Source organism: Diospyros lotus, chromosome 14, assembly GCF_014633365.1.
Source record: "Diospyros lotus cultivar Yz01 chromosome 14, ASM1463336v1, whole genome shotgun sequence".
Classification (NCBI taxonomy): domain Eukaryota; kingdom Viridiplantae; phylum Streptophyta; class Magnoliopsida; order Ericales; family Ebenaceae; genus Diospyros; species Diospyros lotus.
The window spans coordinates 7346555-7363344 of record NC_068351.1 but is presented as its reverse complement, the minus strand read 5'-3'; the positions used below and the strand labels follow the sequence as shown (position 1 = coordinate 7363344).

The following is a 16790-nucleotide window of genomic DNA, read 5'->3' as shown; positions in this document are numbered from 1 at the left end:
AATAGCCATGCAGGGGGGGACCAGTTTTGAAGGATTTGCCATGTTAACTAATGAAGGGGAAGGATCAAAGTTCAGATTCCAACAAGGAAGGGCAGATGGGTAATCTAAATCACAAGGGAAAGAAGGTTCGTGGTGCTCCTATTGCAAAAAACCTAAGCATACTTGAGAAATTTGCTTCAAGTTGCATGAGGAGGAGGTTATGCTACAAAAACTAAGATGGTTCAGAAACATACTCTCTTGGAATCAGGCATATCTCTCCAACAAGCAAGAAGAGATTGCAGAAAAGAAAAACTCTATGGCTGGTCCAGAACTTAACCAACTAAATGCTGATGAAATCACCAAACTTAAGGTGTACTTGAAAACTATCCAAGATGGGTCATGTTCTATTGCCCAACAAGGTTGTCCTCCAGGTAACAACTTTCAGTCTTATTCTTTAACTACCACAAAAACTACTAAGGATGACATTTGGATTCTATACTCAGGGGCTACAAACTACATGTCCCATAATCCCACTGTTTTTTATACCTATAAGACTCTTGAAACCTCTAAACAAATCCTCATTGCCAATGGGACATCTTGAAAGATTTCTTATGGTAAAAATAGTGGAATAGAAATCTTACTTTGAAAACTCCAAGATAAATAACTCTACCTTTTAAATGCTAGGATCGATTTGTTGTAAAAACACAACTCTACACCAAGGGTAATTTGATTACCAACTTAAAGAAGCAGCAACCAAAATACTTTCACAACCCAATATGCCTTCTTTGCTAGTCTCTTATTCTTCTCTCTAGAAGAATACTTGTATAATCCTTCAATCCTCAAAACACTCTCTAAATTAATCATATGGATGAAATGGGTGGTGCTCTATTTATATTTGAGTGCCACCCCTTCGCAAAGGACTTGTCTTTGGAGAAAGGGTGCATGGAACCTTCCAAATAACCACCCATAACCAACTTGGTGTGAAAGGATGTGTGGTTACCTTGGTGTAACCACCCATAACCACTTATGTGCGTACACTAGTATTCGCTCAAATTCCAGCACATCTATACCTATAAAAGGCCAAGGCAGGGTTACTCTTAGTCTTATTCTTCCTATCAAACAAGTTTTTCATGTTCCTAACTTATCAACTAGCTTGATTTTTGTCCATCAACTCACTAAAGATCTTAATTGTTGTGTTGTTTTCTCTCCTTATATGTGTGAGTTTCAGGAAATGGACACGGGGAGGATGATTGGTGTTGCTAAGGAGAGGAATGGGCTATATGTTCTAAAGAGAAAGACTTTGCTACCTACTGGGACTAAGCCTAAGCTAGGCTGCACGTCTCAATCTCATCTAGCTCTCACTCAAGTCTAGCTTCATCACTATCAGCTAGGACATCCACCTTTTCAATTACTAAAATCTATGTTTCCTGACTTGTTTAAGCAATTAGATCCTAGTACTCTGCATTGTGATGTATGTGAAATCTCAAAGCATCATCAGGTTTCTTATCCTATTAGCAATAAACTGTCTTCACATCCTTTTGTCTTAATTCATTCTGATGTTTGGGGGCCATCTAGGATTCCCAATTGTTCTGGGGCTAGATGGTTCATTTCTTTTATAGATGACTGCACTAGAATTCCTTAGGTATTTCTTCTAAAGGATAAGGATGCTATTAGCACTATTTTGCCTCATTTTTATTCAATGATCTTGACTCAATTTGGCTCTCCTATTTAGAAAATTAGGATTGATAATGCGAGGGATTTTTTTAACCAGCATTTGCATCAATTGTCCCAAGAAAAAAGGGTTTATCCATGAGTCTTCCTGCATCAACACTCCACAACAAAATGGAGTGGCTGAGAGGAAGATGAGACACCTCTTAAATGTCACTAGATCTCTCCTACATCACCATCACGTCCCTAAGAATTTTTGGGGAGAAGCAGTCTTTACAACAACCTATCTAATCAGTAGAGTGCCTTCTAAAATTCTAGGTCATTAAAGCCCTTTCTAGTGTCTTTCTTCTCATTTTCATGATTTCAGTTAGCATACATCTCTTCCCCTTAGAGTTTTTGGTTGTGTAGCCTTTGCTCACATTCTTAAGCAAAATCGAGACAAGCTGGACCCTAGGGCTCTAAGATGCATCTTCCTTGGCTATTCTTCTACCCAAAAAGGCTACAAATGTTATCATCCTCTTACTATAAAATTATTTGTTTTGAAGGATGTAACGTTTGTTGAGTCTCAATCCTTTCTTGGTCCCTCTCACCTTGGTCCCCAGGGGGAGAATCAATTGATAGGTGACCAAGGCTCAGCCCTTCCTAGTCTGGACTTAATTCCCCTTGAGACATTTGCATGTATTGTCTCTACTGGATCAAATCCCATCTCTAATCATCTTTTGCTACTGATTATCACAACCATCATCGCAGCCTTGATCAAGCAAGTGACCCTGAGGCATCAACCCTAGTCAGGTTCAAAGGCTCTGCCTTTGTGTATCGCAGAAGATAGCAGCCCATTTCTAAAGCTCAGCAAGGATCAGCATCTGATTCCAGCCAGGTACTGAAACTATTTCTTCCTTAATGCCTGTTCATTCTAGTCCTGACCCTGTTTCTTCTAACCTGAATGATTTGGACATTCCTATTGCCCTTAGAAAAGGGGTTAGAAGTTGCACTAAACATCATATTTCCCATCACTGGTTGACCTAAAGACAAAAGATTTCTGACTTCTCTAGACACCATTATCATCCCTAAGTTAGTGGATGAGGCCTTAAAGGATTAGAAATGGAAGCTAGCCATGCAGGAGGAAATGAAAGCACTGGAGAAAAATAACACATGGGATCTGGTGCTGAGACCAAAGGGGATAGTTCCAGTGGGTTGCAAATGGGTTTTCAACTTAAAATACAATACATATGGGTCTTTGGAGAGGTACAAGGCTCGATTAGTGGTTAAGGGCTACACCCAAACATATGGGATTGACTATTTGGAGACTTTTGCTCTAGTAGCCAAGATGACTACTATGAGGATTATCTTATCCCTAGCAACTCACTATGGATGGAGACTACAACAGCAAGATGTGAAGAATGTATTTCTTCATGGTGATCTAGAAGAAGAAGTGTTTATGAAACAACCACTAGGATTCAAGGAAGGAAGAGCAGATGAAGTGTGTAGACTAAAAAAGGCCCTCTATGGCCTTAAGCAATCACCGAGAGCCTGGTTTGATAGGTTTTTCAAAGTCACGAAGCTGATGGGATACCTACAAAGTAGAGGAGACCGCACTCTCTTTTGTAAGCGCTTAATGAAAGGAAATGTGACTACATGCCTAGTATACGTGGATGTCATCATTGTAACAGGAGATGACATGGAAGAACAGAGGGTGCTAAGAAGTTAGTTGGCCTAGAATTTTGAGATCAAAGTCCTGGGATCACTCAAATACTTCTTGGGAATAGAGGTTGCCTACTCCAAAGTAGGTATCTTTCTATCCCAACGTAAGTATATATTGGACCTCTTAAAGGAGATTGGCTTGCTAAGAGGAAAAGAAGTGGCCATTCCAATGGAGCCTAATACTAAATTAGGAGAAGAAACCAGCAGTCCATCAGTGGACAAAGGGAGATATCAAAGGCTAGTAGGGTGGTTGATTTACTTGTCACACTCCCGGCCAGATATTGCCTATGCGGTAAGTTTGGTAAGTCAATTTATGCATAATCCTATTGAAAATTATATGCATGTTGTATGAAGGATATTGTGCTACTTGAAAACTACCCCAAGCAAAGGAATTCTATTCAAAGCAAGTGGTATTTTGGATATATAAGGCTATACATATGTTGATTATGTCGGATCATTAGTGGATAGAAGGTTTACTACTGGATATTGTGTGTTTCTAGGTGGGAACTTGGTCTCTGGGCAGAGTAAGAAGCAGAGCCTAGTGGTAAGGTCAAGTGTTGAAACTGAATTCAGGGCTATGGCACTTAGCTTATGTGAATTGCTATGGCTAAGGATTGTTCTAGAAGACCTAAAAATTGCTGTTAATGAGCCAATGAGGTTATTTTGTGATAACCAATTAACTATATGCATTGCTCATAATCCTGTGCAACATGACATAACTAAGCACATTGAGATTGACCAGCATTTTATAAAGGAAAAACTTGAGAAATGTATAATTCAAATACCTTATGTTCCATTTGAGAAACAGATAGCTGATCTTCTAACAAAATGATTGGCAAATAGGAGATTCGAAGACCTAGCATTCAAGTTAGGAATGATGGATATTCATTCATTAGTTTGAGGGGGAGTGTTGACGTGAGAAGATCAAGGAGAAAAGAAAACAGCGTTTAAGGAGAAAAGGAAAGCAGCCTTATACACGTCTGCATGCTATGCCTTTAAGGAAGTTTCTAAATTTTCTAAATCTTGTTCTTTGGGACAGTTCTAATCTCAAATTAGGATACTTTCCTAATGTGTTTTATTGTAATCTTCTTTGTTGTAATTCCTAAGCTGTAAATATTCAACTATATAACTAGGGCTGTTCGTGAATAAGATTTTTAAGTTTTTCCATCCAATTTCACAAATTCTTAAGTTGACAAGTCCTGGATATTTGAGAAATGGCCTGTCACATTGACCCACCCATTGTTGTCATTTCATGACTCTCCTTTAACCAAATCTAAATAGGGGGTCGGGGGACAAGCTTTGAATATCAAACAAAAAACTATTGAGTAGGTGTGGCTTCCATCACTTTCTTGATACAAAAGATCAAGACAAATTAAAATCTGTATCAGATTGCAGTCACTAAAGGGCCAATTACCTTTCTTGTCCCGACCTTGGATCTCAAGGCAAATGGTGGTGAGAGTTCCACAAATATCCACCTCAATTAAAGCTTGTAATTTCAAGTTGAAGAAATTTGTTCCAAAGCAGAGAGTATCTTATTTATTGGTTTGGAAATAGGTTGTGAAGCATTCAAAGTGGAGAATATATCCATCAAAGCCTTTCTTGACATTGTCTTTGATAAGAAGCTCTCTTCATTTGATATGACAATATGTTATCTAAAATATTGAGGAAACATGCTATAAATTTTTGTGTTCCCTAACAATGGAGGAAATCTTGCTTCCAACTCCCCATGGGGTTGTTCAGTTGTGGAAAACTGTCCCAATTTTTCAAAAAATACGGCAAAGAAAAATGCATGTCAGGGTCTCAATCCTGACAAGAGAATTCTCCTTGATGAGGAGAATTAGGGTTTGATTTTGAAAGAGAGAGAGAACGAGAGGGAGAGAATTGAGAGAGAGAGATTAGAGGGAAATTGGGGGGAAGAAAAAACAGAGAGAAATAGAGAGGAATAAACTGGAAATTGATCTCAATATTCATCAATTGTTCTTTATTAAGAGGGAAAGCCCTTATATAGGCCCATCCTCAACCGTTACAACCGTTTACTCTCTTTGCTCCTACTGCTAGAACTTCTAACAGCTTCCTGTTATAACCCAACAGCCTATTGTTACACTTCTAACTACTTAATAACCGTAAGGGTCCTGACAATGCGGTTCTCCAAAATTAAACTGAACTTGGAAAATTCCTAAATTGAGTTTTTTAAATTTTCCTTATTTAATATGGATATTTGGAGAACACGGTTTTATATTTTTCCCAAATCATTTCCATCTCCTTCTTTAACACAAGTTACACGAAAGAAATTAAACACATATGTCCTTTTTTTGAGCACGGGTTCCAATTTTCTAAATTGGAAATATGTTTTTTGTATTTCTAACATTTGAGCATGTTTTTCAAATTTTCTATAGAAAATGAATTTTAGAGGTTTTATAGAAAATTGAAAATCATTTTCAATACCTAAACAACTCCTTAATGTATTTGAAGAGAGGAATGTAATGCTAATTATTTAATACAATATTATCCTAAAGATTGTACATATATTACCATAAGTTAGCAATATAAGTTTATTACTTTGTTTTTTTATTATATATATATGAAATTGTACCATTCTGATCAACATTAAGCTAGAAACCATTTAGCTGACCTTATCTAGTGGGATTATGGCTTGCGATGATATATATTAAATGTTAGCATGGATCAGAATGTGCCATAGTTGGTCACAGTTGCAAATTTTTTCTTGGGGAATCCTTTCTAGGTTCGACGTATACATTTGTGTAAGTGTTTTGTTTTGTTTTGTTTTTTTCCTCTTGTTGGTGAAAAGGGGAAACCTAGGTAACAACATGTTGCCTTCTTACTGGGCAGGGGGTAAGCATATTGGTCATCCAGGACATCTGCAAAAGCCCTTGCTAAGGGCCATCCGAGGTAGGGTCATTGGCTTGCTCACCATTAAACCCATCGATCATTTGGTGTAGGATGACCACCCAAGTAACCATTGGATGCCAAATTTGAACCTGAGACGTCTTGCCTCTATGTGAGGGGTATGACTGGCTTATGTGCTTCTGTGTGCATGTTCCTACCAGCTAAGTTTCTCACAGCTACTAGTTAGTGTTGAACATCTCTGTCCAGTTCTCTGAAACTTCATCTTTGGAGCTCTTCCTCTGAATGCATGTGCTGAATTCTTTACTTGCTTGGTTACTGATGCCTGTCAGAATGGCTTCCTAAATTTTCATTTTAAGTAATGCATGCATGCGTGGAGGTTGGTGGGCCTGCTTGTGTCTGTTTTCACTTGACTTGGTCCTGGCAAAATAGTGGGTATCTGTCATTCAATGGCAATTCTTGCTTTAGTGTATATAAATATTACTGGTGTAAAGTTAGTCTTATTAGTTTCTTCAGTAGGTTCTGGTTCTTAAGTCTAAAACTCTTATCAGTATAGCAGTTTACCTAAACATTTTTAATTGTTTGAGTGTTGTTTTTAATGCACCTTAGCAGATGTGATGTTCTTTTTACCTGCACATCCGTTTACATCTTTTGGAAATTTTTGTTGATCAGGCAACCAGGTAGGATCCTCACTGGTGGATGAGATACAGGAGCAGGAGAATGCACTTGAGCAATGTCTTATGCAACTTAAAAATTCTGAATCAATTAGGGCTGAGTTGGTTTCTCTACTTAGAGAAGCACTTCATGAGCAGGTTAAGTTTTGTCAAAAATATGAGATCCCAAGTCTGCAGTCGTGTTTTCATATATATTCCATAGTTTCTTACTAAACCAGTCTTTCAGGAATCAAAGCTGGAACTTGTTCGCAACCAGTTGCAAGTAAGACAACTCTCTTCCTTCACTTTTTATGTCTTAAAATTTATTGCCGTCTTAATATATTGGTCCACTGATAAATGTTTAATCTTGTAATATACTATTATACTTACTGCAACATCATCTGGAAATTCATATTATGAAGCAATTGTAGTGGGTTTGAACTGCTTTGCTTCGCAAACTGATCCCAGCAGGGCCTCTGACCCATTTAGACTTTTAGTTCTGATTCTGAAACTTATAAGATATATCCATCTGAAGGGTTGGTCTTCAAATTCTATGCATTTCTACCTCCTTCCTTATCCTCCCTCCCTCTCACTCTCTCTCTCTATCTCTCCTTCCCACTTCTTGATGTGTTTCAGTTAAATAGATAACCATTCATTTTCCGGAGTATAATTGAGTTGAAATATTGTTTTACACATTTTTAAAAGAACTCAATATAGGTGACTGTAATGCTAGTCTTCCAAAAATGTGGGTGGGCAATTACTTTTCAAGCATCACTTTACTTGTAAGCCTTGGTAGCAATGTTAAGGTGGTTCATTTGTGGCTAGAGGTCATGGGTTTGAGTTCTGGAAGCCATCTCTTTGTAAAGCAAGGGTAGGGACAAAAATAACCCTCCCCCACCCTTGCAAAGTGGAGAGAGGCTTGTGCAAAATATTTTTCATTAATGTTGAAGCTTGGGGAAAATAAAAAAAAAAACATACCAAGATTTTATCCCACAACGTGGGTGGTTAGCTACTGTAGTCCAACTCTCCCATCATTTCTATCTTTGGCTTTATTCCTATATGGCCCTTATAACTACAATCATACATTAGTGTCTCCCACCAAGTTTTTCTTGGTGTTTCTTTACTCTTTTTGCCAAATACTTGTTCCCTTTCATCCACTCTCACATGAGCCTTTGTTGGTTTTCTTTTCGCACACCCGAACTATCTTAATCATGCCTCATGCATCTAATCTGAAGTAGAATCCACTCTGACCTTAACTGCATAACATTCTGTACCATGCAATAAAACAAGTCTTATAATTGTGGCGTAAAATTTTCTTAGTATGACTTGATCTTCTAGTTTTATTAGGACCTGTGGAAAAAAGAGAAAAGTAATGTTGAACAAGATAGAAAAGAGAGAAAACCCTTTTTAGGAGCAGAACTCTATATTAGGTCTAGCATTCTTCCTTTGAAATTTATAGTAAGTTGTACAATAATTAAGGCTAAAATTAAGGGTACAATTAAGGCCTAAATAATAGCTAATTACATCTAATCACATGATAATTGACAAATCTTCTTTCCTTGATTTATGGCAAAGATACATTCCTTAATTTATGGTCTTGAGTCACGACACTCCCTCTCAAGCTGATGAATAGACATTATCCATTCTTTGCTTGGCTATAATCTTGTGGAAGACAGGGCTAGGGAGTCCCTTTGTTAGAACATCAGCTAACTAGAATTCACTTGGTATATATGGAGTACAAATAAGCCAGCTATCTAGTTTCTATTTAATAAAATGTCTGTCAACCTCAATGTGTTTTGTTCGGTCATGTTGTACAAGATTGTGTGCAATGTTGATAGCAGACTTATTATCACAATAGAGTTTATAGGGCTGTCCCACTTGAGTCCCAAGTCTTCAACAATAATTTTCAACTATAGCAATTCACATATAACTTGTGCCATTGCTCGAAATTCAGATTCTACACTCAACCTAGCTACAACAATTTGCTTTTTATTTCGCCAAGTAACTAGATTTCCTCCTAAGAAAATTCAATACCCTGTGGTAGACCTCCTATCAAGCATTAAACTTGCATAATCTGCATCGATATAGGCCTTTAGGGTAAATTTAGACCCTTTTTTGAACAAAATTCCCTTTCCTAGGGTTCCTTTGAGGTAATGCAGAATTCTATAGACTGTTTGCAGTGCATAAACTAATTTACTATGCTCACTGCATAGGCTATGTTCGGCCTTGTGTGAGATAGATAAATCAACCTGCCAACTAATCTTTGATAGGCTTCTTTGTCGGTATCCTTGTCTCCCTCTGCTTCTCCCAGTTTGTGATTGGGATTAATCAGGATGCTGGTTGGTTTGCAAGCCGTTTTCCTTGTGTCCCTCTAAAGGTCAAGAACTTGTGTTGAGATATGAATATCCCATGCCTGGATCGTGCCACTTCAATACCTAGGAATATTTTAAATTCCCTAGTTTCTTGATCTCAACTCCTCAGCCAAATATCTGTCCAAGTTCTGCCTTTCCTTTTCATCATTTTCTATCACTATAATGTTATCAACATAAACAATAAGAGCTGTGACAAAATCTGAAGTTGAGTGTTTTGTGAATAGAGTGTGGTCCCCTTGGCTTGGTTTGTAACCCATGGCTTACATTACTTTGGAAAATCTCTCGAACCAAGCTCTAGGTGACTGTTTTAGGTTGCCTTCTTGAGTCTACAAACCTTACTCTCAAGTCTGTTTTTGTTGAATCCTTGGGGAATGTCCATATAAGTTTCCTCCTCAAGGTCTCTGTGCAAGAAAGCATTCTTCACATCAAACTGTAACAAAGGCCAATCAAAGTTAACTGCTAGGGATAAGATAATTCTCACCGTGTTCATTTTGGCTATCAAGGCAAAGATTTTTTGGTAGTCTATTCCATATGTTTGGGTATAACTCTTAGCTACCAACCTAGCCTTGTACCTTTCAAGTGTCCCATTTGCTTTATACTTGATTGTGAAGACTCATTTGCACCCAACATGTTTCTTCCCTTTTGGTAAATCTATAATTTCCCATGTATTATTCCTCTCAAGAGCCTGTATTTCAACATTCATGGCATTTCTCCAATTTTCACAATTTAAAGCCTCTGATAATGTGATAGGAATGGATGTTGTGTGTGTGTGTAAGAAAGCTTCTATGAGATGGAGAGCATCTTTTAAAGGATACAAAGTGAGAGAGTGGATATAAGGGATGTTTTGTGCACTCACTAATTCCTTTCCTTAGTGCCATAGGAAGGTCAATATTAGCCATTGAATCAACATTAGAAGATGAGTCAATAGATGTTACCTCCTTTCCAAGCATTGGAACTAATGATAGGTGCAACCTTAGTTCGGGTTATGGATTATTTCTTCTGGAGATACCATTTGTCAGTGGTTGTCTCCTCCCCGACAGTTTGGAGAACAGGTTGGAGGGAGGATTTGTTCATGAGCTTGCGAGCTAGAGTCAAATGCAGGTTCGGGTAGTAGGTCAAGGGAAGGTTCAAATGTAGGCTATTCAAGTAGCTCACAAAGACACTTAAGAGCTCTAGGATTCAACATCCCCCGATGAGGGCTGTGAACATGAACAAATGAAACACCACCTGAATACCTTAGAACTAAGCTAATTTGTGGTAGGAAGAGCAAGATAGAAGTGGGATAAGACTACCATTAGAGTTTGAAAAATGTAACACTCAAGAGGGTAATCAGTTTATGACACAAGTGGCTGTGAGGACATCTTCTCCCCAAAATTGTTCAGGCACATTTTTGTGAAACAACAATGCCCTAGTAGTATCTAGGATATGGTTGTTCTTTCGTTCTGCAATCCCATTCTGTTGAGGGGTAGAAACACACGAGGATTCATGAATAACTCCTCGTTGAAGAAAATAGTGGGAAAGGGTTTGGTTGAAATAATTTCTTGCATTGTCTAATCGAAACCGTTTGATTTGTGCTCCAAATTGATTGTGGATCATAGAAAAGAAATTGGGAAGAATATCACTCACATTAGATTTAAATTTAAGAAGAAAGACCCATGTAACCCTTCTGCAATCATCAATGAACGAAACAAACCAGCGTGCCCCAGAAACATTTGGAATGATTGATGGACCCCAGATATCACTATGAATCAATTCAAAAGGAGTAAGACATCTGTTATTACTAGTTGAAAAAACATGTCTATATTTGACAAACTGACAGACATTACAATGAAACTCTCTGATATCAAGGTTTTGGAGCAACAAAGGTAACATGATTTTAGGAGTATAAAAAGTAGGATGTCCCAGCTTGTAATGATGCAACCAAATAGTATCCTTGTAGGGTATATGTGGTTCTGAAAGACATGTTAAGGGTTGCTTCCACCTGCCAACAGGTAATATCTCAGATTTCTCAAGATAGTATAAGCCATCCCGTTCCTTAGCATGTCCAATTATTGGTCCCGACTCCTTGTCCTAAAACCAACAAGACAGAAGAAAAAACACTATGCAATTAGTGTCATAGGATAGCTTGGATACGAAGATTAGGTTGGTGGACAGTTTAGGCACATGAAGGACATTTTTTAGGGTTAAGGAAGGGCTGATTTTGATCTCTCCTATTCCAGCTACTGTGATGAAAGAACCATCAGCTGTAGCAATTTTTCGATTGCTAGAATAGGTTTAGTATGAGAGAAAAAACTGGGAGGAAGGAGTCTTATGGTATGTGGTTCCGAAGTCAATAATCTATGAGTCTTTAAGAGATGTATCAAAGGCATTTAAAGCATGTGAAATTGGGGTTTTACTTGATTGTTGTAGTGAACATGTACCTGAAGAGGATGGTGCCTCAAGGGTACTTAAAAAGTAACGCAGCCTTTCAATCTCCTCGTTGAATTCTTTTGGTTCATCGGACTCTTTTTTCCTCTTGTGGAGTTTTCATATTAACTTGCCCTTGGCTCCTATGTTGATGTTGTCCACCTCTATTTTCCCATTCCTTGCTTGGTGGCTTTCCATGTAGCTTCTAGCACATCTCCCTAGTTTGTCGTGATTTCTTGCATAAAGTACACCACATATTCTCACGGTTGTCATTGCCCATGGATTTGAGACTTGTTTTTCCATTTTCTCCCGACAGTTGGTCCTTCTTAAACCCACAATTTCCTCCTCCTTTTGTCACCATTGTTGAGGCCTCAACTAGTTTTGGGTCCAACATGACACCCTTCCTGCTTTTCTCAACTATAATAATTGAAATCACTTCATTAAGTGAGGATAAGTCATCATTGCCTAGGATTTGAACTCTCACCTAATCATACTCCACATTTAGGCTTGCATGAAAATCATAGGTGCGATCTTTGTCTATAAAAGCTTTCAAGGTGGTTGCATCATCATTGTTCTTTATCTCAATTATCCTGTAGTGATCCATTTCTTGTCATAGTCCCTTTAGGAAATTGGCATACTTGGTGATAGTTCTTTTATCTTGCTTTGCTGTAGCTATTTTGGTCTTCAACTCGTAGATTTGGGCTGCCTCCTTCACCTTCGAGTAGGTTTGTTGGATAGACTCCCAAACCTCCTTTACTGTTGACAAAAACATGCAGGTATCACTGATTTCGGGAGCCATGGAACTCCACGACTATGCAATGATCATGGAATCTTCTTTATCCCATGCTGCATACGCTGTATCTTCTTTCTTTGGTCCAATTCCTATAATATGGTTAATCTTCCATTTTTCTTTCAAAATAGTTTGAATCAACTAAGACCATTGAAGATAATTCCTTCCATCCAACCGATAGGAAGCATTGATTGGCTGCAGTTCTCCCAACGGCTTAAGCATCATGGGTGCTAGTATTTTCCTTGTATCGTGGGAACTAGCTTCATCAATGGTGGCTAACATCTCCGGTTAATGGGAAGGGCCGTGGGAAGAATGAGAAATAACGTACTATTGCAGCAATGAAGGTTGCTCATGATGGCTATCAGTAGCAGCAGAAGAGTAGTTGGCGATGAAGGCTTAGAAAGAAGAGTCCTAGGGTTTTTTTGGCTCTGATACCATGTGGAAAAGAGATAAACAATGTTGAACAAGATAGAAAAGAGAGAAAACCCTTTTTAGGAGTAGAACTCTATATTAGGTCTAGCATTCTTCTATTGAAATTTAGTAAGTTGTACAATAATTAAGCCCCATGTTCTAAAAGGCGGCCTAGGCGGCTGCCTAGGCTTTAAACGGCCCTTGGCCGCCGTGATTAACTGCTGATCAGCACCCTTAGGTGCTGGGCCTGATTACTCTGGCCAAATCGGCACCTAGGCAACGCCTGCGGCCGCTTATCTGCCTGGGTCGCGCACAACCTGACTCGTCGCTTGCTCTATCCTTTTCGTCCCCTCCGCCACCGCAAATCGTCTCCTTGCCATTCTCGATCTTCTTCCTCTGGTGTGTATGGCCATCATCTTGGTTTGAAGTTCTTCTTGCTGTTGTAGCAGCTACTGGTTCTCGAACTTCTTCCTCCGCCAAGTGTTTTTGTTGTTGCTACTTGTATTTTGTTGCATTCTTCTTCCTCCACCAAGTGTTGTTGTATTTTGTTATTGTTGCCTCTGTTATTTTTATCATGTCCTTATTTGATTCTATTGTTTCTAATGCCTATAAGTTGTGTTTCACAAAGTCAAGAGTCTAAACCCTAAACTTAATAATCTATATTAATATTTCATAATCTTTGTTTAATTTATGTGTATTTGGGATAGTATGAATTTTAATTTGTATGTATATTTAGAATAATATGATTTTTAATTTAAAAAATAGCAGGTTTTCTAGGCCTTGCCTAGGCGCTAAGTCCCAGCCTGGCGCCCGACTAGCGTCTAGCGCGTTTTAAAACACTGATTAAGCCTAAAATTAAGGCCTAAATAATAGCTAATTATATCTAATCACATGCTAATTGACAAATCTTCTTTCTTTGATTTATGACAAAGATACTTTACTTGATTTATTGCAAATCTTTCTTCCTTGATTTACGGTGTTGATCCACAACAATGACATCATTCACATTTATATTTTTACTAAACTTAAATTTCATATTATTTAGGTTCTCTCTACTCAACTTAAAAACCTTTTAGATTCTAAAGTGTTCCCCGATATCTTGAGCTTAATATTCACACTTTTTTTTTTTTTTTCTCATCCACTAACATAATTTCATTGGCAAATAGCACACACCATTGGCATCTTCACATAGATTTGTTTAGCGAGTTCATTCATTGCTAGGGCGTAATGCAAATCCTCAATATATTCCCATATTAATTGGAAAAGTCACAATATCTTCTCCTATTGTGACACGTGTTTTTGCTCCATTATACATGTCTTTTATAATAGGTACCTAAACATTTTAGACTGCATTCTTTTCCAAAACTCTTCATAATACTTCACTTGGAACTTTGTCACAACCTTTTTCTAGATCTCGAAACACCATATTGCAGTCCTTTTGTGTATCCCTATGTCTTTCCCTTAGGTGCCTTAGCAATATATAGCTTCCATTGTTTCTAGTGTTTACCTACCCGGCTTGAATCCAAGCTAGTTTTCAGACACCTTGGTTTCCTTTCTTAAATTTTTGTTCAATCACTCTTTGCCAAAGTTTCATATCGTCACTCATTAGATTGATTCCTTTATAATTTCCACAACATTAAATTATTCTTTATTCTTGTAAACAAGCATTGCATTGCTCTTCGCCCACTCATCTGACATCCTTTTTGATTTAAGGATGACATTAACTAATTAGGTAAATTGCAAATAACACCCTTGAGATTTGGTGAAATGGCAAGAAACCACCTGATGTTTGAGAAAAAGTAATAAACACTTCTTTTGTTAAATAAATGGGTAAAATGTTCAATTTACCCTTCATTCTCTCTCTTCATATTGAAAAATAAAAAAACAAAAATACCCCACACCGAAACCCTCTTTCGTGATTGTGCTGACGCTTATAATGAACCCATATGGGTTCCGGGGGGGGGGGGGGGGGGGGAGAGAGAAAGAGAGAAGAAAATGAGTGAAAGTTCATCTCAAACCCAAATTTGGGTTCGAAAAAAAGAGGGAAGAAGAAGAAATTAGATAGGGGGGGGGGGGGGGGAGAGAGAGAGAGAGAGCAAATGTCTACCATCATCGTCATTGTCTCTGCTGTCGTCATCGTCTTCCTCTTTACCTCATTCCTCCTTTACTTTGTCATCGGCTTCACAATCCGACTTCTTAGCGGTTGCAATGGCCTTCAATTATATACCTATCAAGTTTGATACCAGGAATTATCTCTTTTGGAAGGCACATATCTTAGCGACAATTAGGGCGTTCGATCTCCTTCCATCCATCAATAAATCTTCGCTAGCGGTGAAGTATGTCTTAGATCCAACTTCCAATGAGTCTGATTCTCAGGTTGTTAATCCTGAGTACCTCAATTGGATCAGGTCAGATTAGCTATTCCTAGGTTGGCTCTTTTCCGCAATAGACCAAGAGGTACTCGCACAGGTGATTCACTATGAATCATCTGCGGATGTATGGTCCACTCTTAAAAATTTTTATTCTCAACAAACAATAGCAAAATCGTTCTAGTTAAAGCAACAATTGAGGTCAGTGAAGAAGGATTCACTTTTTGTAAATGATTATATTCTGAAAATTAAAACATAGGGCATGCTCTTGCTGCCATTGGTGAACCTCTAAATGACAAGGACTTATTGCTAGCCATTTTTAATGGACTAGATAATGACTACAAGACTATGGTTAGTCTCATTACTTATCAAATGGATAACATAAATCTCAAGGAGGTTTAGTATCTTTTGTTTATCCATGAACAAAGGCTAGCTGCTAAGAATCCTTTGTTTTCTTCTGCTCTTAATTTTGGTATTGCTACATCATCGTCCATGCATGTTAATGTTGCTTATATTGGCTAAAAATGGAAATGGATATGTACATAATAGAGGCAGTTTTGTTCCACGAGGAGGTGGATACATGAATAGAGGAGTAAGAGGTCGTGGAAGGTCTAATGCTAGGAGAATATATTGTTATCTGTGTGAAAAACTTGGTCACTTTGTACCACAAGTTTGATAGAAACTTTCAAAGAACTTCTAGTAGTCAAAGTTTTGGAAGAACTGGTAATATGATACAATCAGATCCAGGGGCTTATCTAGCTGTCCCTAATGAGTCTAATGAGGTCTTTTTGAGTGAAGCAGGTTATATGCCAGGAACTCACTATGGCAATTTGTCTCAGCCTTTAGAAACTCAATCTCAATCCTCCTTGTCTTCCTATCATGTAGAACCTTCCTGGTTTGTTGATTATGGCGCAACAAATCATATTACGCACCTTAATAATCTGTCTTTGCATTCTCCATACAACAGTGTTGATAAAGTTGTCGTTGGTAATGGTAAGAGACTTCTTATTTCCAATGTTGGTCTCAGTTAGTTATATACTCAAACAAATCCTACTTCCATCATTTCTTTATCTAATGTTTTTCATGTTCCTCATGTGAAGAAAAATCTTATTAGTATCTCTCAGCTTACAAGAGATAATAATGTTGTTGAATTTTATTCTGATTCTTGTTTGGTTAAGGACAAGGATTTAGGGCCGGTGGTACTTCAAACACTCCTTAAAGATGAATTTTATTAGCTGGCTCTAGCATTTGATCATGTTGTGTCCAAGTCTATTTCATCTGTCAAGCGTAAAGTGTTTGCCACCAATGTTTCTACTTCTTTGAATAAATGTAAACGGCAAGATTTATTTTCTCATGAACTGTCTTGTAGTGTAAATGTAGCCCAAAATAACATTGTATGCCAGCAATGGCATGCAAGATTGGGGCATCCTTCATTCAATGTATTGTAGTTTATTTTTAATAAAATTCACATTCCTTGTTCAAGTTTTGCTCTTTCCTTTTGTGACTCTTGCAAAATTGGGAAATTACATCAGCTTCCTTTTGCTAATTGTCAAATCACAGCAAAGAAGCCTTTAGA

General features: G+C 37.9%; 1 protein-coding gene across 2 annotated transcripts in view; it reads left to right on the top strand.

Moving 5' to 3' along the window:
- LOC127789664 (UPF0400 protein C337.03-like) overlaps nt 1-16790 on the top strand; it is a 63924-nt gene that overhangs the window by 33638 nt on the left and 13496 nt on the right. For both annotated transcript variants that reach the window (XM_052318607.1, XM_052318606.1), the window contains exons 6-7: nt 6886-7025; nt 7114-7149. In XM_052318607.1, coding sequence (XP_052174567.1) covers nt 6886-7025; nt 7114-7149 — 176 coding nt within the window. The remainder of the gene's footprint in view (nt 1-6885; nt 7026-7113; nt 7150-16790) is intronic.